This window comes from Salmo salar, chromosome ssa01 (assembly GCF_905237065.1).
Source record: "Salmo salar chromosome ssa01, Ssal_v3.1, whole genome shotgun sequence".
Lineage (NCBI taxonomy): Eukaryota > Metazoa > Chordata > Actinopteri > Salmoniformes > Salmonidae > Salmo > Salmo salar.
In genome coordinates, this window is record NC_059442.1 from 153,438,281 (window position 1) to 153,464,313 (window position 26,033).

Genomic DNA, 26,033 nt, shown 5'->3' on the forward strand with positions numbered 1-26,033 from the left:
AAAGTATTAGGATGAGCAATGTTGGAGTGGCACAGACTAAAATACAGTAGAATATAATATAGTATAGACATATGAGATGAGTAAAGCAAAAATAAGTAAACATTATTGAAGTGACTAGTGTTCCATTATTAAAGTGGCCAGTGATTTCAAGTCTATGTATATGGGGCAGCAGCCTGTATGGTGTAGGGTTGAGTAACCAGGTGGAAGCTGCCTAGTGATGGCTATTTAACTGTCTGATGGCCTTGAGATGGAAGCTGTTTTTCAGTCTCTCTGTCCCAACTTTGATGCTCCTGTACTGACCTCGCCTTCTGGATGATAGTGGGGTGGACAGGCAGTGGCTTGGGTGGTTGTTGTCCTTAATTATCTTTTTGTCCTTCCTGTGACATCAGGTGCTGTAGATGTCCTGGAAGGCAGGTAGTTTTCCCCTGGTGATGTGTTGGGCAGACTGCACCACCCTCTGGAGAGCCCTGCTGTTGCAGGTGGTGCAGTTGCCGTTCCAGGCGGTAATATAGCCCGTCAGGATGCTCTCAATTGTGCATCTGTAAAAGTTGGTGAAGGTCTTAGGGGCTAAGCCAAATTTCTTCAGCCTCCTGAGGTGGAAGAGGCGCTGTTGCGCCTTCTTTGCTACACTGTCTGTGTGGGTGGACCCTTTCAGATTGTCAGTGATGTGTACACAGAGGAACTTGAAGCTTTCCACCTTCTCGACTGCGGTCTCGTCTGCTGTTTCCTTAAGTCCACGATCAGCTCCTTTGTTTTGTCGACACTGAGTGAGAGGTTATTTTCCTGGCACCACACATCCAGGGCCCTCACCTCCTCCCTGTAGGCTGTCTCGTCATTGTTGCTAATCAGGCCTATAACTGTTGTGTCGTCATGGGTGAACAGGGAATACAGGAGGGGGCTGAGCACGCACCCTTGTGGGGCCCCTATAGCATAATGTCATTTGTGAATTTCGGTGAACAAAGTCTAATGGACTGACTTGGAAAAAGACAGCTCCTGCACTTCTTTCATCCCAAGTCAAGCACTGTGTTCCACACATATGTATCCATGTGTATTTCTGAAAACACACAAAAACAGCTCAAAGTTGTCATTATAGTAGGCCTAGTAGTGCAGCCATTTAGTCAAATGAACATGTACATTGCAAGCAAATCTCATCTCGACACGGGGACCTCACTTTCCTGTTCACCTTCCACATATGTTCACAAATGCATGGCTATTGACTTCTACTGTTCACTGGTTTGTAAACACACGGCACCCAGAAGCCATACTGCTTGCTTTTGGGGAATTATGTTAATCTTTTGGAGCAATTTGGATACAGAGGGAATACACTAACAAGCCCAGCACACTGAGGGAATCTGATGGGACAAAAAGCACCGTAAGCACTTGTGTAATTAAAATAATAATCAGTGCTCCATGTAAACACCTGCCACTGCTGCTCTACTATGCCATAGGCTGCCTTTAGCCCTGGTGCTCTTGTTAAGTGCTTTGCTTTGTCACTGTTCCCTGTCTATGATATTAAATGGGGAAAGTCAATAAAGTAGTATCTGTATCTATTCTCCAAAAGGCACATCTCCAACAGCTACATCGTATAGCTGCCTCCTATAGGCCTGTGTGATAGTGTCCTGATAAACATAGACTTACAGATGTGTACTGTCTATTGCTACTGCTGCAATTTTCTCAGAGCTTGCGTCCATCTAAAGCAGTGTTTCATCACAGGTTTTCCCCGACTGACACAGTCTAGACAGACTAGAGAAACACTTCAAATGCTTTAAAACATGAATGCGGTCTGTCTGTCTGGTTGCAGCCTGGTCTAGTCTGATTCCCTGTGGCAGGTACCCTGCTGTGTGGTGGAAATGCAATATCCAGGGCTCCCAACAACCCCCCTCCCTCAACCTCTATCTTTGCTCTCTTTCTATTAATTCTTTCCATAGTTCCAGGCTTTCAACAACACCCCTCCCTCAACCCCTCAACCCCTTTCTCTTGTCTTGCTTTATTCTATGATCAATTCCTTCCTCATCAACCTCTCTCTCTTTTCTTTCTCTATTCTTTCTTTTCTCTCTCTGTCTCTATCTCTAATCCAGGGTCAGTCCTCCTGAGCTTCAAAGCACAACATTATTAGGCATGATTGAGAGAGCAAGAGATTAAAGGTCTTCCTCTCCTCCTCCGTACAGTGAAAAGACGGTGTCAATCATACATTTCTGGCTTTAATTTCTCACTGTTGCACACTCCTCTGCTCTCTCATTGTATCTTTATCCATCCATCCATCATTCAACTATTTATAATGTGAAACCACTGGGTGGCACCCTACTCCCAAAGGGTTCTGTCAAAAGTAGTGCACTATGTAGGGAATAGAGTGCCATTTGGGATGAAGTCCCTGTTTGGAAAGGAAATTATGCATGAAGCAATCACTATTAGTAGTCCTGCCTGAGGCTTATCTGTGTCTGGCTGTGACCTTTATTCTATGCTAAATAGTTCCACTCTCAGGCCTCCCTCTCCTCTCTGGAAATACATTGACATCTACTGGAGACACACAGCAATGGTTGAACAAATACTGTTTCACGTTTCTAATCAACTCAAACAGTGAGTTTGACTGTCATCTGGTGGCTGCAAAGTAGACATGTGCATGAGTCAGACTCATACCATATACAGTCATTGGTCAGACTGATTATTGATCAGTGATCATCACTTAGATGATAAGAGGGGGAATATGTTTTAAGGTTTTATTCAACAACATTTTTACAATAGTCTACATTGCAGGGGCCAGGGCCCTTTAGCCCAGATTACTTGTTTATGCACACACACACATACATACACAGTGGTGGGGGAAAGTACCCAAGTGTCATACTTCATTTAAAGTCAAGATACCTTAATAGAAAAGGATCAGAGGCATTTGGGATGACCAGGGATGTTCTCTTGATAAGTGTGTGAATTTGGCAATTTCCTCTCCTGCTAAGCATTCAAAGTGTAAGGAATACTTTGGGTGTCAGGGAAATGTAAAAAGTAAAATATTTTCTTTAGGAATGTAGTGAAGTATAAGTAAAAGTTGTGAAAAATATAAATAGTAAATTACAGATACCCCCCAAAAATGACTTAAGTAGTACTATAAAGTATTTTTACTTACAGTGCATTCGGAAAGTATTCAGACCCCTTCCCTTTTCCACATTTTGTTACGTTACAGCCTTATTCTAAAATTGATTAAATTATTTGTTTTACTCATCAAGCTACACACAATACCCCATAATGACAATGCGAAAACAGGTTTGTATTTTTTTTGTGCAAATTTATTACAAATAAAAAACAGATAGCTTATTTACATAAGTATTCAGACCCATTGCTATGAGACTGGAAATTCAGCTCAGGTGCATCCTGGAAACAGATCTGGGGAATGGTACCAAAAGAATTCTGCAGCATTGAAGGTCCCCAAGAACACAGTGGCCTCCATCATTCTTAAATGGAAGAAGTTTGGAACCACAAAGACTCTCCCTAGAGCTGGCCGCCAGGCCAAACTGAGCAATCAAGGGAGAAGGGCCTTGGTCAGGGAGGTGAACCCACCAAGAACCCACGATGGTTACTCTGACAGATTTCCTCTGTGGAGATGGGAGAACCTTCCAAAAGGACAACCATCGCTGCAGCACTCGACCAATCAGGCCTTTATGGTAGAGTGGCCAGATGGAAGCCACTCCTCAGTAAAAGGCACATGACAGCCCTCTTGGAGTTTGTTAAAAAGGCACCTAAAGGGCTCTGACCATGAGAAACAATATTCTCTGGTCTGATGAAACCAAGATTGAACTCTTTGGCCTGAATGCCAAGCTTCACATTTGGAGGAAACCTGGCACCATCCCGACGGGCATATTTCAGTTTTTATTTTCTATACATTTGCAAAAATTTCTAAAAACCTGTTTTTGCTTTGTCATTATTGGGTATTGTGTGTAGATTGATGAAAAACAAATACAATGTGATCAATTTTAGAAGAAGGCTGTAACGAAACAAAATGTGGAGAAAGTCAAGGAGTCTGAATACTTTCTGAATGCACTGTAAGTACTTTACACCACTGCACATACACACAGTTTGACAGCAATTTGTCTAGACTTTTATTTTGAAAATCCACTTCAACTAGTCCCTATGATGACACGGAAGAGTATTTTTTTCCACGACCCTTCGCAATCGCAGAGTTGTCTAGTTACCACAGTCACAAAGTCTGATTTGGTTATAACGTGAAAAGGTATGAAAACAGAAATGTGCGTTTTGGTCTTAATTTCAGGTTAGGGTTTGGCATAGTAGTGTGGTTAAGGTTAAGTTTAAACAGATGTTTAGAAGGTACATTGTAGAAATAGGCGGGTTTTAGTCATTTGTGGCTGTGGTATCTAGTGTCGATCCAGTCGCAGTTGCTTGCTCGCTTCTGCTAGTCTGCTCGCAGCAGCATAAGCACAGCATCAAGGCTTGGTCACTGCGGGAAAGATGGCGACGGATAAACAGAAACATGAAGGCAGAGTAAAAATTGGACACTATATTCTCGGAGACACACTTGGGGTGGGGACGTTCGGGAAAGTTAAAGGTAAGGGTCTTGACTTTTCAAGTTTCGATCAGATACCCGCGAGACGATGGGATTTCTCGCACTTGTTGGCCGCTAAACTTAGCGAGCTAGGCTAGCTCGCTAAGGTTAGCTTGTTTGATTTTAGAGCCTGGCTGAGTAGCTAGCCGGTGTACATTTTAATCTATCAAAAGATAGAACATGACAAAGCACTAACTAGTAAGCTTGCTAGCCAGCTAGTTATGTGGTCGAATGACAGAACTTAAACTAACCAAGTTTACTTGATAGTTGGCCAACTAGCATAGTCTCCGCTCAAATTGCTAACCTATGCTAAGTTAAATTAGTGGTTTCTCAGTCAGTAAGCCTGCTTCAGCTGACTAGTTAAATCAAATCAAACTGACCAGCTAACGTTAGTCGTGATCCCACAGGCTCAACATTCATGGAAGTGTCTTTGATGGAAGCCATACAAACTGAACTATATTGGACCTGGCTGAATTATTAATGAGGACATATAACGTCGTTACACATACCCTTCCACCCCTCAACACCACATCCGAGTACTATAGTAGTGTTGACATTAGCCAGAATTTATCCTCAACAGGGTGGAACATTGTCCCTGGGTAAAAAAAAAAAAACATTGTCCCTGGGTTGCACACAATCTACACCATGTCAAAATCATTTTCTAATGTCATATCACCTAAAATGATTAACGTTGACTAACGTTATGTCTAAACTTTAAGTAGAGGACCAAACTGACTTGTATAGCCTTGCTGCAAGGCCATAATCTGTTAGGCCTGTTTCAAACTAGAAAAAGGTACATTTCCTTGGTATTTGAAAACACAACTTTTATTATCAAGCCACCACCAACTAGGCTTATAGGTAGACTGTTAATATCTTTACTACTTTCTCCCAGTGGTCAGAATGGAACACACTGCACATTGGGCCATTTACTACATGGTTGTATTCTAGGTGACTACCTGCTGGTTAATGCATCACCAGCATAACAGTTTAATCAATAGCAGCTATTTGTGCATGCCCCTTCCCTCACTCGTTCTCATTCCCCTCTGTACAGTCCTGTCTAATATATTTTCACTTGTTCTTCTGACCAGTTTTTAGGTAGGCCTTTATTTGCTTACATTTGGCATTGAACCATTGTGTAGGCTACACAGTAACTTACATCTGTAAACTGATATAAACATAGGCCTATAAACCATGCGGAATAAGACGTTTCCTTCTACTGTTAACCACAGTGATTGCATTGCAAGTGTCATTCTGCTGTTAACCACAGTGTTGCATTGCATGTGTCATTGTGTAGCAGTTTGGGACTGATAAGAAACCAGACATAAAAACAATCCTATTACAGTATTTCCCAACTCTTCCTCCCTCTCGCTCTCTCCCATGCCCTCTTTCTCTCTCTTTCTCTCTCCCATGGCCCCTTTCTCTCTTTCTCTCTCCCATGGCCCCTTTCTCACTCTCTCCCATGGCCCCTTTCTCACTCTCTCCCATGGCCCCTTTCTCTCTCTCTCCCATGGCCCCTTTCTCTCTCTCTCCCATGCCCCCTCTCTCCCATGCCCTCTCTCTCTCTCTCTCTCTCTCTCTCATGCCCCCCTTTCTCTCTCTCTCTCTCTCTCTCTCTCTCTCTCTCTCTCTCTCTCTCTCTCTCTCTCTCTCTTCTCTCTCTCTCTCTCTCTCATGGCCTCTCTCTCTCTCTCTCTCTCTCTCATGGCCTCTCTCTCTCTCTCTCTCTCTCTCTCTCTCTCTCTCTCTCATGGCCTCTCTCTCTCTCTCTCTCTCTCTCTCTCTCTCTCATGGCCTCTCTCTCTCTCTCTCTCTCATGGCCTCTCTCTCTCTCTCTCTCTCATGGCCTCTCTCTCTCTCTCATGGCCCCTTTCTCTCTCTCTCATGGCCCCTTTCTCTCTCTCTCTCTCTCTCTCTCTCTCTCTCTCTCTCTCTCCCCATGCCCCTCTCTCTCTCTCTCTCTCTCTCTCCCCATGCCCCCCCTCTCTCTCTCTCTCTCTCTCTCTCTCCCCCATGCCCCCTCTCTCTCATGGCCTCTCTCTCTCTCTCATATGCTCTCTTTCTCCCATGCCCCCTCTCTCTCATGGCCTCTCTCTCTCTCTCTCCCATGCTCTCTTTCTCCCATGCCCCCTCTCTCTCATGGCCTCTCTCTCATGGCCCCTTTCTCTCTCTTTCTCCCATGCTCTCTTTCTCCCATGCTCTCTTTCTCCCATGCCCCCTCTCTCCCATGCCCCCTCTCTCTCATGGCCCCTTTCTCTCGCTCCCTCTCTCCCATGCTCCCTCTCTCCCATGCCCCCTCTCTCCCATGCCCCCTCTCTCTCATGCCCCCTTTCTCTCTCTCTCTCTCATGCCCCCTTTCTCTCTCTCTCCCATGGCCCCTTTCTCTCTCTCTCCCATGCCCCCTCTCTCCCATGCCCTCTCTCTCTCTCTCTCTCTCTCTCATGCCCCCTTTTCTCTCTCTCTCTCTCTCTCTCTCTCTCTCTCTCTCTCTCTCTCTCTCCCATGCCCTCTCTCTCTCTCTCTCTCTCTCTCTCTCTCTCTCATGGCCTCTCTCTCTCTCTCTCTTTCTCCCATGGCCCCTTTCTTTCTCTCTCTCTCTCCCATGGCCCCTTTCTCTCTCTCTCTCTCTCTCTCTCTCTCTCTCTCTCTTTCTCCCATGCCCTGTCTTTCTCCCATGCCCTCTCTCTCTCTCTCTCCCATGCCCTCTCTCTCCCATGCCCTCTCTCTCCCATGGCCTCTCTCTTTCTCCCATGCCTCTCTCTCTCTCTCTCTCTCTCTCTCTCTCTCTCTCTCTCTCTCTCTCTCTCTCTCTCTCCCTCCCTCCCATGGCCTCTCTCTCCCCCATGGCCCCTTTCTCTCTCTCTCTTTCTCCCATGCCCTCTCTCTCTCTCCCTCTCTTTCTCCCATGCCCTCTCTCTCTCTCCCTCTCTTTCTCCCATGCCTTCTCTCTCTCTTTCTCCCATGCCCTCTCCCTCTCTTTCTCCCATGCCCTCTCTCTCTCTTTCTCCCATGCCCTCTCTCTCTCTATCTCCCATGCCCTCTCTCTCTCTTTCTCCCATGCCCTCTCTCTCTCTATCTCCCATGCCCTCTCTCTCTCTTTCTCCCATGCCCTCTCTCTCTCTTTCTCCCATGCCCTCTCTCTCTCTTTCTCCCATGCCCTCTCTCTCCCTCTCTCTCCCATGCCCTCTCTCTCCCTTGCCCTCTCTCCCATGCCCTCTCTCTCCCTTGCCCTCTCTCTCCCATGGCCTCTCTCTCTCTCTCTCTCTCTCTCCCATGGCCTCTCTCTCCCCCATGGCCCCTTTCTCTCTCTTTCTCCCATGCCCTCTCTCTCTCTTTCTCCCATGCCCTCTCTCTCTCTTTCTCCCATGCCCTCTCTCTCTCTTTCTCCCATGCCCTCTCTCTCTTTCTCCCATGCCCTCTCTCTCTCTTTCTCCCATGCCCTCTCTCTCTCTCTCCCTCTCTCTCCCATTCCCTCTTTCTCCCATGCCCTCTCTCTCCCATGCCCTCTCTCTCTCTCTCTCTCTCTCTCTCCCATGCCCTCTCTCTCTCTCTCTCTCCCATGCCCTCTCTTTCTCCCATGGCCCCTTTCTCTCTTTCTCCCATGCCCTCTCTCTCTCTTTCTCCCATGCCCTCTCTCTCCCATGCCCTCTCTCTCTCTCTCTCTCCCATGCCCTCTCTTTCTCCCATGCCCTCTCTTTCTCCCATGGCCCCTTTCTCTCTCTCTCTCTCTCCCATGCCCTCTCTCTCCCATGCCCTCTCTCTCTCTTTCTCCCATGCTCTCTCTCTCTCTCTCTCTCTCTCACATGGCCTCTCTCTCTCACATGGCCCCTTTCTCTCTCTCTCTCTCTCTCTCTCTCTCTCTCTCTCTCTCTCGGCCCCTTTCTCTCTCCCTCTCCCATGCCCCCTCTCTCCCATGCCCCCTCTCTCTCTCTCTCTCCCATGCCCCCTCTCCCATGCCCCCTCTCTCTCCCATGCCCCCTCTCTCTCCCATGCCCCCTCTCTCTCTCCCATGCCCCCTCTCTCTCCCATGCCCCCTCTCTCTCTCTCTCCCCCCCTCATGGCCTCTCTCTCTCTCTCTCTCACGGCCCCTTTCTCTCTCCCTCCCATGCCCCCTCTCTCTCTCTCTCTCTCCCATGCCCTCTCTCTCTCTCCCATGCCCTCTCTCTCTCTCCTCTCTCTCTCTCCCATGCCCTCTCTCTCTCTCCCATGCCCTCTCTCTCTCTCTCTCCCATGCTCTTTCTCTCTCTCTCCCATGCTCTTTCTCTCTCTCTCCCATGCTCTTTCTCTCTCTCTCCCATGCTCTTTCTCTCTCTCTCCCATGCTCTTTCTCTCTCTCTCCCATGCTCTCTTTCTCCCATGCCCTCTCTCTCTCTCTCTCTCTCTCTCTCTCTCTCTCTCCCATGCCCCCTCTCTCTCTCCCATGCCCCCTCTCTCTCTCCCATGCCCCCTCTCTCTCTCCCATGCCCCCTCTCTCTCTCTCTCCCCCCCTCATGGCCTCTCTCTCTCTCTCTCACGGCCCCTTTCTCTCTCCCTCCCATGCCCCCTCTCTCTCTCTCTCTCTCCCATGCCCTCTCTCTCTCTCCCATGCCCTCTCTCTCTCTCCCATGCTCTTTCTCTCTCTCTCCCATGCTCTTTCTCTCTCTCTCCCATGCTCTCTCTCTCTCTCTCTCTCCCATGCTCTCTTTCTCCCATGCCCTCTCTCTCCCTTTCTCTCTCTCTCTCTCTCTCTCTCTCATGCCCCCTTTCTCTCTCATGCCCCCTTTCTCTCTCTTTCTCTCTCTCCCATGCTCTCGCTCTCTCTCGTAGTGGGGCAGCACGAGCTGACCAAACACCAGGTGGCTGTGAAGATCCTGAACAGACAGAAGATCCGCAGTTTGGATGTGGTGGGGAAGATCCGTAGAGAGATCCAGAACCTCAAGCTCTTCAGGCATCCACACATCATTAAGCTGTAAGTCTAGAATACATAGGGTTGAAAGGTGGGAACCCGATTACCAGGATTTGTTGCCCAAAACCACTGTCTTTTCCCTGGATAACTAACTGTGCCAAACCGGTAAATTATAATCAGTTATTTATATTAACAGCATGGTGAGAAATGGAACTATATTACATTTATATTTGTGAAATGGAACTGTTTAAAGTTGTATGCTTCTCTATGGCCTCTGCATGATGAATCAACGCTCAGGGTGGCGACTTTTTGTTTTTAAACTTTTTTTTCTTGTGACAGGTAGGCCAACATTTACTGCAACATCCTGTAATATAAAGACAGAATGTGCGTCTAATTTACCCATCTATATCTGGCTTTCGGGGTCACCTTTTTATTTAGTCGTTTTTTATTGCAGCTAGAGTTTTAAAACGGCCTTGAATATTGTTGCTTTAAATCAGTGCACGCGTGAGCTCGCTCTTTCTCTCCATTAACTCCATTCAAATTGCATACAAAATAGATAATCCTGTTCTAGATTGATTATATAGATGTCCTAGCCAACCTCTTTCGGGTCATAAATTCAATGGAGCATTATCCTTATATTTAGCTAATAATGATGGGTTATGCATAATACGCTTTAACTTGTAGCCGGTCTCTTGCGCAATACACAAGCACCTGTGCTCTGCTGGCCTCTCCTTAAAAAAAAGCTCCTTAGCGTTTGGAGGGCCCTGCAGGAAAAGCTAGACTAGAATAGCTTGCTGGACATTTTTATTTGAATTTGTTATACCTATAGACTATTCAAAGAGGGATGCAAGCTCTTTCTTGATTAACCTGTTAGGGCTAGGGGGCAGTATTGACACGGCTGGATAAAAAACATACCCGATTTAATCTGGTTACCACTCCTACCCAGTAACTAGAATATGCATATACTTATTACATATGGATAGAAAACACCCTAAAGTTTCTAAAACTGTTTGAATGGTGTCTGTGAGTATAACAGAACTCAAATGGCAGGTCAAAACCTGAGAGATTCCTTTACAGGAAGTGGCCTGTCTGACCATTTCTTGAACTTCTTTTCCATCTCTATCTTTTACTAAGGATCTCTGCTCTAACGTGACACTTCCCACGTCGTCCATAGGCGCTCAGAGCCCGGGAAAAAACAGAATGTCGTCATTCCAGCCCCAGGCTGAAACACATTATCGCCTTTCTCAAGTGGCCGATCAAGGGACACGGGCTTATGCGCGTGACCCGACCGCCCCCGCCTTTGTGATTTTTTTCCTCTGTTTGCCGAAAAGGAGATTCCCTGTCGGAATATTATCGCTTTTCTACGAGAAAATTGGCGTAAAAATTGATTTTAAACAGAGGTTGACATGCTTCGAAGTACGGTAATGGAATATTTCAAATTTTATTGTCACGAATTGCGCCATGCGCGCGACACTTCTTTACCATTTCGGATAGTGTCTGGAACGCACGAACAAAACGCCGCTATTCGGATATAACGATGGATTATTTTGGACCAAACCAACATTTGTTATTGAAGTAGACGTCCTGGGAGTGCATTCTGACGAAGACAACAAAAGGTAATCAAACTTTTATAATAGTAAATATGATTATGGTGAGTGCTAAACTTGCCGGGTGTCTAAATAGCGAGCCCGTGATGCCTGGGCTATGTACTTAGAATATTGCAAAATGTGCTTTCACCAAAAAGCTATTTTAAAATCGGACATATTGAGTGCATAGAGGAGGTCTGTATCTATAATTCTTAAAATAATTGTTATGCTTTTTGTGAACGTTTATCGTGAGTAATTTAGTAAAATGTTAGCGAATTCCCCGGAAGTTTGCGGGGGTATGCTAGTTCTGAACGTCACATGCTAATGTAAAAAGCTGGTTTTTGATATAAATATGAACTTGATTGAACAAAACATGCATGTATTGTATAACATAATGTCCTAGGGTTGTCATCTGATGAAGATCATCAAAGGTGAGTGCTGCATTTAGCTGTCTTCTGGGTTTTGGTGACATTATATGCTGGCTTGAAAAATGGGTGTCTGATTATTTCTGGCTTGGTACTCTGCTGACATAATCTAATGTTTTGCTTTCGTTGTAAAGCCTTTTTGAAATCGGACAGTGTGGTTAGATTAACGAGAGTCTTGTCTTTAAATAGCTGTAAAATAGTCATATGTTTGAGAAACTGAAGTAATAGGATTTTTAAGGTTTTGAAAATCGCGCCACAGGCTGCAAGTGGCTGTTACGTAGGTGGGACGCTGGAGCCCATAGAGGTTAATGTTAAATCCAGCAGCCAATAGAATTCACGGGTATTTTTGAAAGAAGAGTGAACGCACGATGGCAGTAGGCAATGGCAGTTATTTATTCAGACCAATAACCATTCAATGTTCGTGAAGAGAAGTGAAAGCCTTCTGCATCTAATTCTAGTCCTATATTATTCAAGGATGGCATTTGAATGATGAGGACAACTAAACTTATTTAACTGTTGAAAGCGAGGAAGGAATGAAGCAACAATAGAGCTGTAGGTAGGAAAATAACATTAAGGGAAATATTATGAAAGGTATAAAGCAATCATGAACTGTCATTTCTCTTTGCTTATTTCAGCTGTTCTTGCCATAATATGGACTTGGTCTTTTACCAATAGGGCTATCAAACGCATTAACCTTTCTGGCTCAGGCATCCCGCTAGCGACCCACCTCGACAACATCCGGTGAATTTGCAGAGCGCCAAATTCAAATTACAGAAGTAGAAATATTTAACATTAATGAAAATACAAGTGTCATACATCAAAATAAAGCTTAATTTCTTTTTAACCCAGCCGCTGTGTCAGATTTCAAAAAGGCTTTACGGCAAAAGTACACCATGTGATTATCTGAGGACAGCGCCCCGCATACAAAAGCATGAAAAACATTTTTCAACCAGGCAGGTGCCTGGTTGCAATATAATAAATCCCTTACCTTTGAAGATCTTCTTCTGTTGGCACTCCAAAAGGTCCCAGCTACATCACAAATGGTCCATTTGTTTGATAATGTCCTTCTTTATATCCCCAAAAACTCAGTTTAGCTGGCACGCTTCATCCAATAATCCACCGGTTTCCCTCCTTCAAAATGAATCCCAAACGTTACCAATAAACTTCTCCAAACAAGTCAAACAACGTTTATAATCAAACCTCAGGTACCCTAATATGTAAATAAATGATACAATTTAAGACGGAGAATTGTTATTGTCTTTACCAGAGATAAACAACAAAGAACACACTCTCATCCACACGCATGAAAACACTACAGCCAAAATGGAAGCCACTTAGAAAAACTACAAATTCTAGCTCATTTTTCCAAAAACAATCCTGAAACTCTTTCTAAAGACTTTTTGACATCTAGTAGAAGCCCTAGGAACTGTAATCTGTGAGGGTTTCGCCTCATAATAAACATGACAGCCAGTGGTAGGATGATTTAAAAAAAAATTTTTAGTGATGTTTTGTCCTCGTGGTTTCGCCTGCCATATCAGTTCTGTTATACTCTGACATTATTTTAACAGTTTTAGAAACCCCCTAGCCCAAAGAGGTTTTAAGAAGGAAAGAAATTCCACAAATGACCTTTTAAACAAGGCAGACCTGTTCATTTGAAATGCATTCCAGGTAGAGGTCGACCGATTTATGATTTTTCAACACCGATACCGATTTATCGGTGGACTAAAGAAAGCTGATACCGATTACTCGGCCTAATTTTTGAATTTATTTTTTTAAATAGATTTAAAAATATATATATTTGTAATAATGACAATTCAAACAATACTGAATGACCAATGAACCCTTTTATTTTAACTTAATACATAAATAAAATGTATTTAGTCTCAAATAATGAAACATGTTCAATTTGGTTTAAATATTGCAAAAACACAGTGTTGGAGAAGAAAGTAGAAGTGCAATATGTGCCATGTAAAAAATACAAACGCTAACGTTTAAGTTCCTTGCTCTGAACATATGAAAGCTGCTGGTTCAATATTCCCAGTTAAGAAGTTTTAGGTTGCAGTTATTATAGGAATTATGAAGCGTTGACTATTTCTCTCTATACCATTTGTATTTCATATACCTTTGACTATTGGATGTTCTTGTAGGCACTTTAGTATTGCCAGCCTTATCTCGGGAGTTGATAGGCTTGAAGTCATAAACAGCACTGTGAATCAAGCATTGCTAAGAGCTGCTCGCAAACACAGTAAAGTGCTCTTTGAATGAATGCTTACGAGCCTGTTGCTGCCTACCACCGCTCAGTCAGACTGCTCTATCAAATATCAAATCATAGACTTAAATATAATAAACACACAGAAATACGAGCCTTTGGTCATTAATATGGTCAAATCCTGAAACTATAATTTTGAAAACAAAACGTTTATTCTTTCAGTGAAATATGGAACCATTCCGTATTTTGTCAAACGGGTGGCAACCCTAAGTCTAAATATTGCTGTTACATTGCACAGCCTTCAATGTTATGTCATAATTATGTAAAATTCTGAAAAATTAATTGCGGTCTTTGTTAGGAAGAAACACAGTTCGCAACGAGCCAGGCGGCCCAAACTACTGCATATACCCTGACTCTGCTTGCACTGAATGCACGGGAAGTGACACAATTTCCCTTGTTAATGTTGCCTGCTAACATGCATTTATTTTAACTAAATATGCAGGTTTAAAAATATATATATACTTCTGTGTATTGATTTTAAGAAAGGCATTTGATGTTTACGGTTAGGTACATTTGTGCAACGAATCTGCTTTTTTCGCGAATGCGCTTTTGCTAAATCATCACCCGTTTGGCAAAGTTGAAGTAGGCTGTGATTTGATGATGGATTAACAGGCACTGCATTAATTATATGCAATGCAGGACAAGCTAGTTAACCTAGGCCCAGAAGCTAGGATATGCATATAATTGGTAGATTTGGATAGAAAACACTCTAAAGTTTCCAAAACTGTTTAAAAAAAATGTCTGTGAGTATAACAGAACTGATATGGCAGGCGAAAACCTGAGAAATCCATCAAGGAAGTGGGATTTTTTAAATGTTTTGTAGTTTTCTATTGAATGCCATTTACAGTATCCATTGACTTAGGACTCAAATTGCACTTCCTATGGTTCCACTAGATGTCAACAGTCATTAGAAATTGTTTCAGGCTTGTATTCTGAAAAATGAGGGAGTAAGACCACTGAGTGAGTGGACCCTGGGAAGTCGCCAGACCTGTTTCCTGCGCACGACCGAGAGTGTGCCTTTCTTGTATATTGACGACGCTATTGTCCGGTTTAAATATTATCGATTTATTTAGGCTAAAAACAACCTGAGGATTGATTATAAACATCGTTTGACATGTTTCTACGAACTTTACAGATACTATTTGTATTTTTTGTCTGCCTGTTGTGACTGCCTTTGAGCCATTGGATTACTGAACAAAACGGAGGTTTTTGGATATAAGAGTGACTTTATCGAACAAAACAAACATTTTATTGTGTAACTGGGAGACTTGTGAGTGCAACCATACGAAGATCATCAAAGGTAAGGCATTTTTTATATCGCTATTTCTGACTTTAGTGTGGCACCTGCCTGGTTGAAATGATTTTCATGCTTTTGTATGCGGGGCTCTGTCCTCAGATAATCGCATGGTTTGCTTTCGCCGTAAAGCCTTTTTGAAATCTGACATGGCGGCTGGATTAACAACAAGTTAAGCTTTTATTTTGATGTATAACATATATATTTTCAAGAATGTTAAATATTTGAATTGAGTATTTTTGAATTTCGCGCTGTGCAATTTCACTGGATGTTGGCCAGGTGGGACGCTACCGTCCCAGGTACCCATAAGAAGTTAATGCTAGCTAGCAACTTACCTTGGCTCATTGCAGCCACAAGGTCCTTTTGACACTGCACTCGTGTAATAGGTGGTAGGCCTGCCACTCAGTTTCCTCATGGATTGCAATGTAATCAGCGTCCAAAAAGGCCGATTACCGATTTGTTATGAAAACTTGAAATCAGCCACACACTTTCCCTCTTTCTCACTTTTGCTGGCACTTTGTAGAACAGATGTCCACAGGCAGAAAGTGTACAATGTAATAATGTGCAGTGTAGCCCAAAGATATGACTTTTGTTGGGTTGAACTTGACAGTAACACGTGTGTGAGGGGGATTATATAATTTCTTTACTCGATGAACGTTATTTTTGCACACATGTAGCCTTGTGCTCTTGAGCAATGTCTGCTATAGTGGCCACTATAATAGAGCAAAAATAGAATGCCTGTTGGTTTCATTCTATTTCAACTTTAAGATGACTTGAGTGTCATTTGCAGTAAAGTCTAGGCAACAAATAACATTGGATTGCTTTCTTTACATTTTTGGCTGTGATTTAGGTTCACATTAGCCACTTATTTTACACACAGAGACTGATTCATATAGATCATATTCTTTGTTTAATTAGTTAAAAGCTGCATTTCCCCTAGCAGGGATTTGTTTGCATGTTTCAGTGCAAAAAAAAGTGTTGCCTTTTTGGGCCCTCACCAGTTTGCATCCCTGAACATTACATTCTCTGGCAACGGCTCTGGTGGAATTCCTGCAGTCAGCATGCCAATTGCACTCACCTTCAACTTGAGACGTGTGGCATTGTGTTGTGTGACTTAAGTGGTGGGTTTTATAGAGTAAGTCACACTTTCTCTTTATCTCTGCATCTATGCTACTCTCCCTACCTCTTCAAAAAGCATCTTGATTAAATGCAGTGTTTCCATGATTTATCTCATAGGTTATGAAGGGTCAGATTTCCCCTATGTTTCTGGCTGTTTTTTTTTATTTTTATAACTCGTCCTATTACTATTCACTAAATGAAAAATCCCCTTACATGAGTAGTCTTCATGACCTAGCAGTGAGCTCATTGTGTAGGCCTAGTTGGGGCATTTCTGGGGGCCTGCTCCCTTGTGACTAGACCAGAGTTTTTCCACTTTAAAAGAAAGGTCACCCCCTGGAGTCAAATTTAATACAACACTTGTGTTGATAACCTTGTTACCAATATGTGGCACATGAATGAAGAAATGTAGCGGTTTGCACAAGGAGGTTTGCTCTAGTGAAGTAGACCTATGTTTAGCATGTTGAAGTGTTCCGTGGCTTGTGGCCAGTCTCCCTCACACTGTCCAGTCATTGAACCCAATGGCCCACAAAGGAGTTGTCCTGCCTCTAAGTTAAGAATCAATTAATGGCTTTTGAGAGGATAAATTTGTCCTAAAACACCTACCTCTTATTCTCAGATGTTATATTGCAATTTTCTTCCATTTTATTGCTGTGGTAAAGCTGAAATATAGCTGTGTTTCTTAAAAATAGGTTTGTCAAAGTTAGGCGATCCTTAACTGTTTTTGTCTGGTGTTTGAATAGGGTCCAGAGTAAATAAATCCCGATGGGCCGCATGGTCAGAGAAATCTCTTGGTCCAATCATAACTAGCCTATTTTGTGTGTGTGTGTGTGTGTGTGTGTGTGTGACTCTGTTTTTCCTGTGGGGCTGTAGGTACCAGGTGATCAGCACCCCAACAGACATCTTCATGGTGATGGAGTATGTGTCCGGAGGAGAGCTCTTCGACTACATCTGCAAAAATGGAAAGGTAAGACCCCCCCCCCCCTCTAAGGAAAATACACTCTAATGTGTGCAGGCTTTGTGACAATTATGGACCTGTTTTTAGTTTAACAACAAAATACATTAGGGGTTATTCTACATTAAGCCTATCTGTTACAATTAACTCTGTTGTTTTGGATTGTGGATAGTCTTTTGCTCACCTGAATCTTAATCACTTTGGTAATTAGCTATCTATTGTCAGGCTAGTATAATGGTTGTGTCAATAGTCATGTTATAACCTGCCTCTTGTATGGACTACCCTCTCCTTCCGTACACAAACATATATCACAAAACTCTATCTATGCACTGCATTCTTTCTAAGCGGTTTTTGAGGACTACTAAATCATTCAAGCAAAGTCACTGACCAAATATCCAGAGTGGTTACTTACAATACTGAATGGACATATCTCACCTTGCGTGTGTTTCTGTGTGTCTGCATTTCGTGTGTGTGTGTGTTTCTCCAGTTGGATGAGAAGGAGAGCCGTCGTCTGTTCCAGCAGATCATCTCCGCAGTAGACTACTGCCACAGACACATGGTAGTGCACAGAGACCTGAAGCCTGAGAACGTCCTGCTGGACGCACAGATGAACGCCAAGATCGCTGACTTTGGTAAGTCACTGTCACCCTCAACCCTAACCCCACACAAACCAAGCAGCAGCTTTCTACACCTATACCTGATTTACACTTCCAAATCGAGCCACGCCTAACTGTACTGGGTTGGCTTGGTTACACATCCACCAGGGTCTGAAATGACACCCCATTTCCTATATAGTGCACTACTTTTGGACACAAACACACAATTATGTGATATTGTCTGGTGTTTTCTGTAGGTTTGTCAAACATGATGTCGGATGGAGAGTTTCTGAGGACAAGTTGCGGTTCTCCGAACTACGCTGCCCCTGAAGTCATCTCTGGAAGGTAGTCTTGTCCTCTCCTTTTCACAATAAAACTATGGCAGACGTGATGGGGAATGTGCTAATGTATTCAAAAAACGCTGTTATATTTCAATAAGGAAGACTGTTCATGTTAAATGGACTGATCAATTTCACGGTTTTGCTTTGGTGAAAGACCTCCCCCTGTTCTTGATAGAAGTCTCACTGAATATTCACCATGCGAATGGTTCATGTTTTATGCAGGTAGTCTTGTTCTCTATTCTTCTGCTTGCTCTTTGGAGTCTAGACTGTGTTACTCTAAACTACTTTGTGGCAGCTGTTGATGTAAAGCAGGGATGTGCAACTGGCATCCCGTGGGCCACGTTTTGTAGGCCCGTGGACCAATTTCAAACAAAACATTTTTATTAAAATGATTTGTATTTATTTTTTTAGGAACTGTCTGGGTCTCAACTTACTGTTGAGTTAGAATAATAGAATACACAAGGTGCAATAAAGAAATTTGGTTGTGCATCATCAGTCACTCAATTAGCCCATGTCAGCTAAAATCTTTTAGATTGGTAAGTTAGTCTAGCGGCCAGCTAACTGAACTTGTAGTAAGCATGGTCGAATTACCGATCGGGGTGGGGCCCATTGATCATCAGTTTATCATATAAAAACTGCAAACATGGGCCCCCGAATGGCGCAGCATCGCGGTGCTAGAGGCTTCACTACAGACCCAGGTTCGATACCAGGCTGGCTGTCACTGGGAGACCCATGATGCGGTGCACAATTGGCCAGTGTCGTCCGGGTTAGGGGAGGGTTTGGCCGGCTGGGATTTTTGTCCCATCACGCTCTAGCGACTCCTTGTGGCGGGCTGGGCACCTACAAGCTGACTTCAGTCGCCAGCAGGATAGTGTTTCCTCCAACACATTGGTGCGGCTGGCTACCAGGTTAAGCAAGCAGCGTGCCAAGAAGCAGTGTGTCTTGGCAGGGTCGTGTTTCAGAGGACGCGTGGCTCTCGACCTTCGCCTCTCCTAAGTCCATTGGGGGGGGGGTAACCCTAACCCAGTTTTTTGTGGCCCCCCCACCCCCATCAAAGTTGCCCGTACCTTATCTAAAGGGATTCATCGATGTTTAATTGGCCTGTTTCCTCCCAGGTTGTATGCCGGTCCTGAGGTGGACATCTGGAGCAGTGGGGTGATCCTGTATGCTCTGCTGTGTGGGACGCTGCCCTTCGATGACGACCATGTGCCAACGCTCTTCAAGAAGATCTGTGACGGGATCTTCTTCACGCCTCAGTACCTGAACCCCTCTGTCGCCTCCCTACTCAAACACATGCTGCAGGTGGATCCCATGAAGAGAGCCACCATCAAAGAAATCCGGTAAGAAGGGGCAAGTGAATCAACTTCGCCTAAATGCATTCCATTCAAATACAAAGTGTATTTAAACACCTACACTCTGCAGTAGATTAATGGAAGATAAAATACATTAAAAACAAAAATTAAACTGGCTCCACATTAAACTGTAACTGAGGTTTCATATGCTGTACTACCTATCATGGGTGGAAAACTCCTGTCCTGGGGAAGCTCCTGCCTTCTCTGTGCAGGCTTTAGTTCCAGCACTAACAAAATGAACCCACCCCTCCTGGTCCACACATTATCTAGCTGCCCTGTTAAGATTTTTTTTGTTCTTCCTATGGGATAATAAAGACTAGCTTGACCCAGACTTTAACCATGCTCTGTCTTCCCTCGCCAGAGAGGATGAATGGTTCAAAGAGGAGCTCCCCAAGTACTTGTTCCCAGAGGACCCGTCCTACAGCAACAACATGATCGACGACGAGGCCCTGAAGGAGGTGTGTGAGAAGTTTGAGTGCACTGAGGAAGAAATCCTGACTTGCTTGTACAGCCGCAACCACCATGACCCCCTGGCTGTGGCCTACCACCTCATCATCGACAACCGCCGCATCATGTCCGAGGCCAAAGACTTCTATCTGGCCTCCAGTCCTCCAGACTCCTTCTTGGACGATCAGCACCTGACCGCCTCCGCCGCGGCTGCCGCAGGCCTTAAGCCCCACCCCGAGCGCATGCAGCCGTTCCTGGCAGTGGAGACCCCTCCCAGGCCGAGGCACACGCTGGACGAGCTGAACCCACAGAAATCGAAGCACCAGGGGGTGAGGCGGGCTAAGTGGCACCTGGGGATCAGGAGCCAGAGCAGGCCAAATGATATTATGTCTGAGGTGTGCCGGGCCATGAAGCAGCTGGACTATGAGTGGAAGGTGAGTGGAAGGGGAGGGAGAATCATAGAGAGTGAGGATGGTGGGAAGGAAGAGTAGAAAGGGGAGGTAAGGGAGAGTCTGGAGTGGGTAAAGACGTCAGGTAGAAATACACAGAAAACCATCAAGGGTTCCTCATGTCAAGGGGTAGGGGACCGAAGTTTATTTGGAATTGGGAAATAAAGTATATTGAACAAAAATTTACGAAATCTGTTATGTTGGTTTCATGAGCTGAAATAAAAGTTCACAGAAATGTTCCATACGCACAAAAAACGTATTTCTCTAATTTTGTGCACAAATTTGTTTACATCCCTGTTAGTAAGCTTTTCTCCTTTTCCAACATAATCCATCCAGCTGACAGGTGTGGCATATCAAGAAGCTGATTAAACAGCATTATCATTAAACAGGTGCACCATGTGCTGGGGACAATAAAAGGCCACTCTAAAATGTGCAGATTTGTCACACAACACAATGCAACAGATGTCTCAAGTTGAGGGAGCGTGCAATGGCATGCTGATTGCAGGAATGTCCACCAAAGCTGTTACAAGATAATTTAATGTTAATTTCTCTACCATAAGCTGTCATTTTTCAGCATAATGCAAGACCCCATGTCATAAGGATCTGTAAACAATTCCTAGCTGAAAATGTCCCAGTTCTTCCATGGCCTGCATACTCACCAGACATGTCACCCATTGAGCATTGGGATGCTCCGTTCATGTACAACGTCGTGTTCCAGTTCCTGCCATTATCCAGCAACTTCCTAACAGCCATTGAAGAGGAATGGGACAGCATTCCATAGGCCACAATTAATAGCCTGATCAACTGTATGCGAAGGAGATGTCGCGCTGCTTGAGGCAAATGGGGGTCACACCAGATACTGACTGACTGGTTTTCTGATCCACACCCCTTCCTTTCTTTGTAAAGGTATCTGTGACCAACAGATGCGTATCTGCATTCCCAGTCATGTGAAATCCTAGATTTTAATGAACTTATTTCAGTTGACTGATTTCCTTTCATGGTTTTTTGTTAAAGTACTTGCCCTTATTAGTATTTTTCTGCTTGGTGTGCATTACTGGCTTTGTCAGGTTTAGTTCTACCTGACCTGGAATGGAATGCGGCTATTTCCTCCTTGGGTTCTATTTTAGTATGGCACAACTTTTAGACTATCAGCTCACTGACTCAACTTAAAAATCTATCTTGAGGAAAAATGAGAGCAATTTCTGAAGGAAATGCTCGGTTTCCTGTTTATCCTTCTCTTGCCCTGATAGACAGAAGGCAGCTATTTATGGTTTTATGTGTTTGGGTACACAGTAATAAAACATACTGAGCTTCATATACAGTCCCACAAAGTTAACCACTGTTCTGTCTAGACTCTAAACGTTCTAATATGGTTATAGTGCTCTTGTAACATTGTTGCTTCCGTCCCTCTCATTGCCCCAACCTGGGACCCTCTGAACAAATGGACAATGTTCACCTGTGAAACATCGTTACCTGTCGCACCCCAAAAGCTATGGACCTTGCAGAGCAAGGGAAAAAACGACTTTTAATAACCGATTGAAACATACTAGTGCACACCGCTAACTAGCTAGCCCTTTCACAGCGGCTACACTCTTCGTAATCTTTTTTGCTGTTATACACAAGTTATCATTTTGATGACGAAAGGCAACATGTTCTAAACGGTCCCTGAAGTCACTTAAATACAGATCACCACTGAAGCAGCTACAGGAGCCATATTTAAAAATGTAATGTGCTGTATGTTATATCTATGACATATTATACCCAGCTTCTGACATCCAGTTGAATGCATCACTAATCTCCATATCCTCTTCCCCAGGTGGCGAATCCGTACTACCTGCGTGTAAAGAGGAAGAACCCAGTGACAGGCATGCAGACCAAGATGAGCCTTCAGCTCTACCAGGTGGACAGCAGGACCTACCTCCTGGACTTCCGTAGCATAGACAGTATGTCAATCTGGAATTAATGAGAACATGTCTAGAACTTGGAAGTGGTTTTCTGCACTGCTGACTATGCCATCACAGAAAATTGCCTATAAAATATGAGGCTTTTCCATGCTGAGTGCAATACAAATTGACTCGTCAGACTTCAAAATCGTTCATATTTTTTTGATCACCTTAGACATGTCACAGGTCTGTCTAGTGGCTTTTGGGTGTTTGGTTGTAACCACCTGTGTGTTTTTAACATTCTCTTCTCTTTACCCTCTTTCTTTCTCTCTGTCTGTAGATGACATGTTGGAGGCTAAATCTGGGACTGCCACTCCTCACCGGTCTGGGTCAGTGGGAAACTACCGCATGGCCCTTAAGAACGACACTGCTGCAGAGGGGGGGTCCCAAACCGAGGGGGCTAAGGAGGACGCTACCCCGACCCCTGCCACCTCCATCCCTCCCACCCCCACCAAGGCCTCGGAGAGCTCCCTGGCCTCCTCCCTCACCTCCTCTGTTGACTCAACAGGAGGCGACCTCGCCCTGACGACAGTCTACCCGCGGCCCGGCAGCCACACCATTGAGTTTTTTGAGATGTGCGCCAATCTCATCAAGCTACTTGCACGATAGCTCACAATCAAGTCAAAACATTAGCCTTTTTTTCTCTCCGAGTGTCCTTATAAGCAATAAGCATACAACCGATTCATGGCTCAATTCATCCCCACCTCGGGCGGTTGAGCTGGCTAGGGTTGTTCCATGGCACTGATGATGCAGGTTTGGTGTGCACCTACCCTGACTCACGGAGGGGGGGGGGGGATTTGTCAGAGCAGAGGTGTGGGCGGGGTTTAGAGAACGTTGAATGACAATGACCAAGCCACTTTATTATATTCATGATGACAGAATACTATTTTAGAGATGGTTTTACATTTTCACGATCATTATAGTTGGCAGACGATGATTTCTTCCTCCTTTTAGATCACATTCCACCCTTACATATATAGGCTAAGTCTGAGTGATACACTGAATTTTCTTTACTGTACTCAGTGGGCTTTGCTGTCCTTTTTTTCAGTAGAGAAAACAAAACTCCAAGTTTTTGTGGGCAGGAGAGCTATGGGGAAGGATGCAGGAGGCACTTTTGCTAAGTAGTTTTCTTATTTCTCTCCTGCTCTGTCTGTTTCTCTACAGTAGATGTCTGAGAACCTGTGCAGAAAGATAGGAAGCTGAACTGCAGGCCTTTCAGGGTTAGCTGCACTGACCATAACAAGGGTTGTCATGCCAACTATGCCCATTAACTCACTGAGGAAGTGCAATGACCCTGTATATTTCTTACTCGATCGTGTAAGGTGGATGAAAGGAGTTGGCACTTAATCCAAATTTTTGTTTAGATGTTTTTTGTTAATTGAATTAAGACGTCCATGTTTTTTCTCATTATTGTAAAAAAAAAAAAAATGTTTGGATTTGTTTGTCCTCTACATTTTATATATAAATAAAAAATACATTTGGATATATTTATCAGTGCTTTAAGTGGGAATTGTAGATTATATTGAGAAATGATTATGGAGTGAAAACTTTCTTGAATTTTTGCATTACGACTATTGCTGGATGACATCTTATTCCTTTTACTGCTTTCTTAAAATCAATTTCACAGTTTTTAATCAGTTATTCTATACAGTTTTTCCTCACACTCTCTCCAAGAGAGTTCTTTGCTGTTAGTAAAAATGAGACGTACACTATCCTATACTTAATTCAAAATTACTTGTTTATTTGACCAATTTATCTTTGAGGTTGAGGGCTATATACATTCATACATCTGAATGTGTCTTGACTGAGTGACATGCCTTTTAGCAGGATTTAACCAACATTCAGTTTGTACACATGCCTATTCATCAAGTTACATATTGAGAGATGGGGACCATTGAGTGGTGATTTGCAGCAAGTACATGTGCATGGACAATGTAAATTGATAAAGGAAACAATCGCAACAATCATTTCACTTTTCTTGGCCCACATTCCCCACAATAGGTAACTTTGGATGTAAGTTTACATATTTGCCCAAACCTTACATTTATTTAATGTGCTCCTGGAGAATGTGTTATTTGTTTTTAAATGTGAGTGTCAAGACGGAGATTCTCATTCAATGTCACTTCGATTGCATCATTCTGTTGGCTGCCTTATCATTATCAGTACTGTTGATCAGTTTTATATCAGTGAATATAAAAACATCTATCTACTTCTATCCTCTTATGTGGGGCTGGTTTTGGTCTGAATAAATGACGTGTATGGATTGTGACCGCAAGGTCTAATTTGTAGACCAAATTATCATTAAAACATTTGTAGGACTAAAAACAAACTTTTTTTTTTCGTTTTCAAGGACCGTTGCAAGTTCTATTCCAAATAGTGCATAAGGTGAATTGTGGGGTTGTTTGAAATAAGTTAGTGTGAGACCATGTTCTTCTAACGGCTTACTGAGGAAGTGCAATGACCCTGTGTCTTTCTCTCTCGACCATGTTCTAACAGCTTACTGAGGAAGTGCAATGACCCTGTGTCTTTCTCTCTCGACCATGTTCTAACAGCTTACTGAGGAAGTGCAATGACCCTGTCTTTCTCTCTCGACCATGTTCTAACAGCTTACTGAGGAAGTGCAATGACCCTGTGTCTTTCTCTCTCGACCATGTTCTAACAGCTTACTGAGGAAGTGCAATGACCCTGTCTTTCTCTCTCGACCATGTTCTAACAGCTTACTGAGGAAGTGCAATGACCCTGTCTTTCTCTCTCGACCATGTTCTAACAGCTTACTGAGGAAGTGCAATGACCCTGTGTCTTTCTCTCTCGACCATGTTCTAACAGCTTACTGAGGAAGTGCAATGACCCTGTGTCTTTCTCTCTCGACCATGTTCTAACAGCTTACTGAGGAAGTGCAATGACCCTGTGTCTTTCTCTCTCGACCATGTTCTAACAGCTTACTGAGGAAGTGCAATGACCCTGTCTTTCTCTCTCGACCATGTTCTAACAGCTTACTGAGGAAGTGCAATGACCCTGTGTCTTTCTCTCTCGACCATGTTCTAACAGCTTACTGAGGAAGTGCAATGACCCTGTGTCTTTCTCTCTCGACCATGTTCTAACAGCTTACTGAGGAAGTGCAATGACACTGTCTTTCTCCCAACCATGTTCTAACGGCTTATGATGTAAGTTGCACATTTGGTGAGTAGTTTTTCTCCTTTTGAGTGGGAGTGTTAAAAGCTGACTATTTGCAGGAGAAATATCTTCATTGTATTTGTATTACCTGCTTTAGTTAAGAAATCTTGTTTTAATTTTATTTGGTGTGTAAAGGGACCCTACTACTATAGTGACCAATGTAAATGTATCAAATGGACAGTGTGTTTAAATCATTTGTACACACAACTGCCTAATAAACAGCTAAATTGCACACATTTTCATGTCTTCCCTTGTTTCTGTTGGCATTGGAAAATGTGTAAAATAAAAAGTTAACAATACTACAATGCATAGCTGCAGATATAAAACTGTCCCAGATTTAAAGAGTAGCAAAAGACCTGGAAACATGTAAAGCATGTAGCTATGTAAAAAATAAAAATGTATTGGTCACATACACATTTAGCTGTTATTGTGGGTGTAGCGAAATGTGTTTCTAGCTCCAACATTGCAGTAGTATCTAACAATTCACAATACACACATCTAAAAGTAAAATAATGGAATTAAGAACTATATAAATATTAGGACGAGCAATGTCGTAGTGGCATTGACTTCAAAGTAGAATAGAAAATAGTATATACATTTGAGATGAGTAAAGCAGAATACAGTAAATACAGTTGAAGTTGGAAGTTTACATACT

General features: G+C 43.5%; 1 protein-coding gene across 1 annotated transcript; it reads left to right on the plus strand.

Annotated features, from left to right (window-relative positions):
- Window positions 1–4,162: 4,162 nt before the first annotated feature.
- Window positions 4,163–25,614, plus strand: LOC106568674 (5'-AMP-activated protein kinase catalytic subunit alpha-1). The gene is made up of 9 exons (XM_045692326.1): window positions 4,163–4,552; window positions 9,353–9,494; window positions 16,995–17,088; window positions 17,564–17,708; window positions 17,930–18,017; window positions 19,129–19,353; window positions 19,727–20,246; window positions 22,078–22,204; window positions 22,485–25,614. Exons 1-9 carry the CDS (start codon window positions 4,456–4,458, stop codon window positions 22,811–22,813), a joined length of 1,767 nt encoding a protein of 588 aa, XP_045548282.1. The 5' UTR covers window positions 4,163–4,455; the 3' UTR covers window positions 22,814–25,614.
- Window positions 25,615–26,033: the final 419 nt, after the last annotated feature.

What these genes read in the sequence shown, in the direction of transcription:
- LOC106568674 (XM_045692326.1), top strand. Translation starts at nt 4,456, where the DNA reads ATGGCGACGGATAAACAGAAACATGAAGGCAGAGTAAAAATTGGACAC. An exon ending in CATCCACACATCATTAAGCT is followed by an intron (nt 9,495 to 16,994) that starts GTAAGTCTAGAA and finishes GTGGGGCTGTAG; the next exon opens with GTACCAGGTGATCAGCACCC. An exon ending in ACATCTGCAAAAATGGAAAG is followed by an intron (nt 17,089 to 17,563) that starts GTAAGACCCCCC and finishes GTGTTTCTCCAG; the next exon opens with TTGGATGAGAAGGAGAGCCG.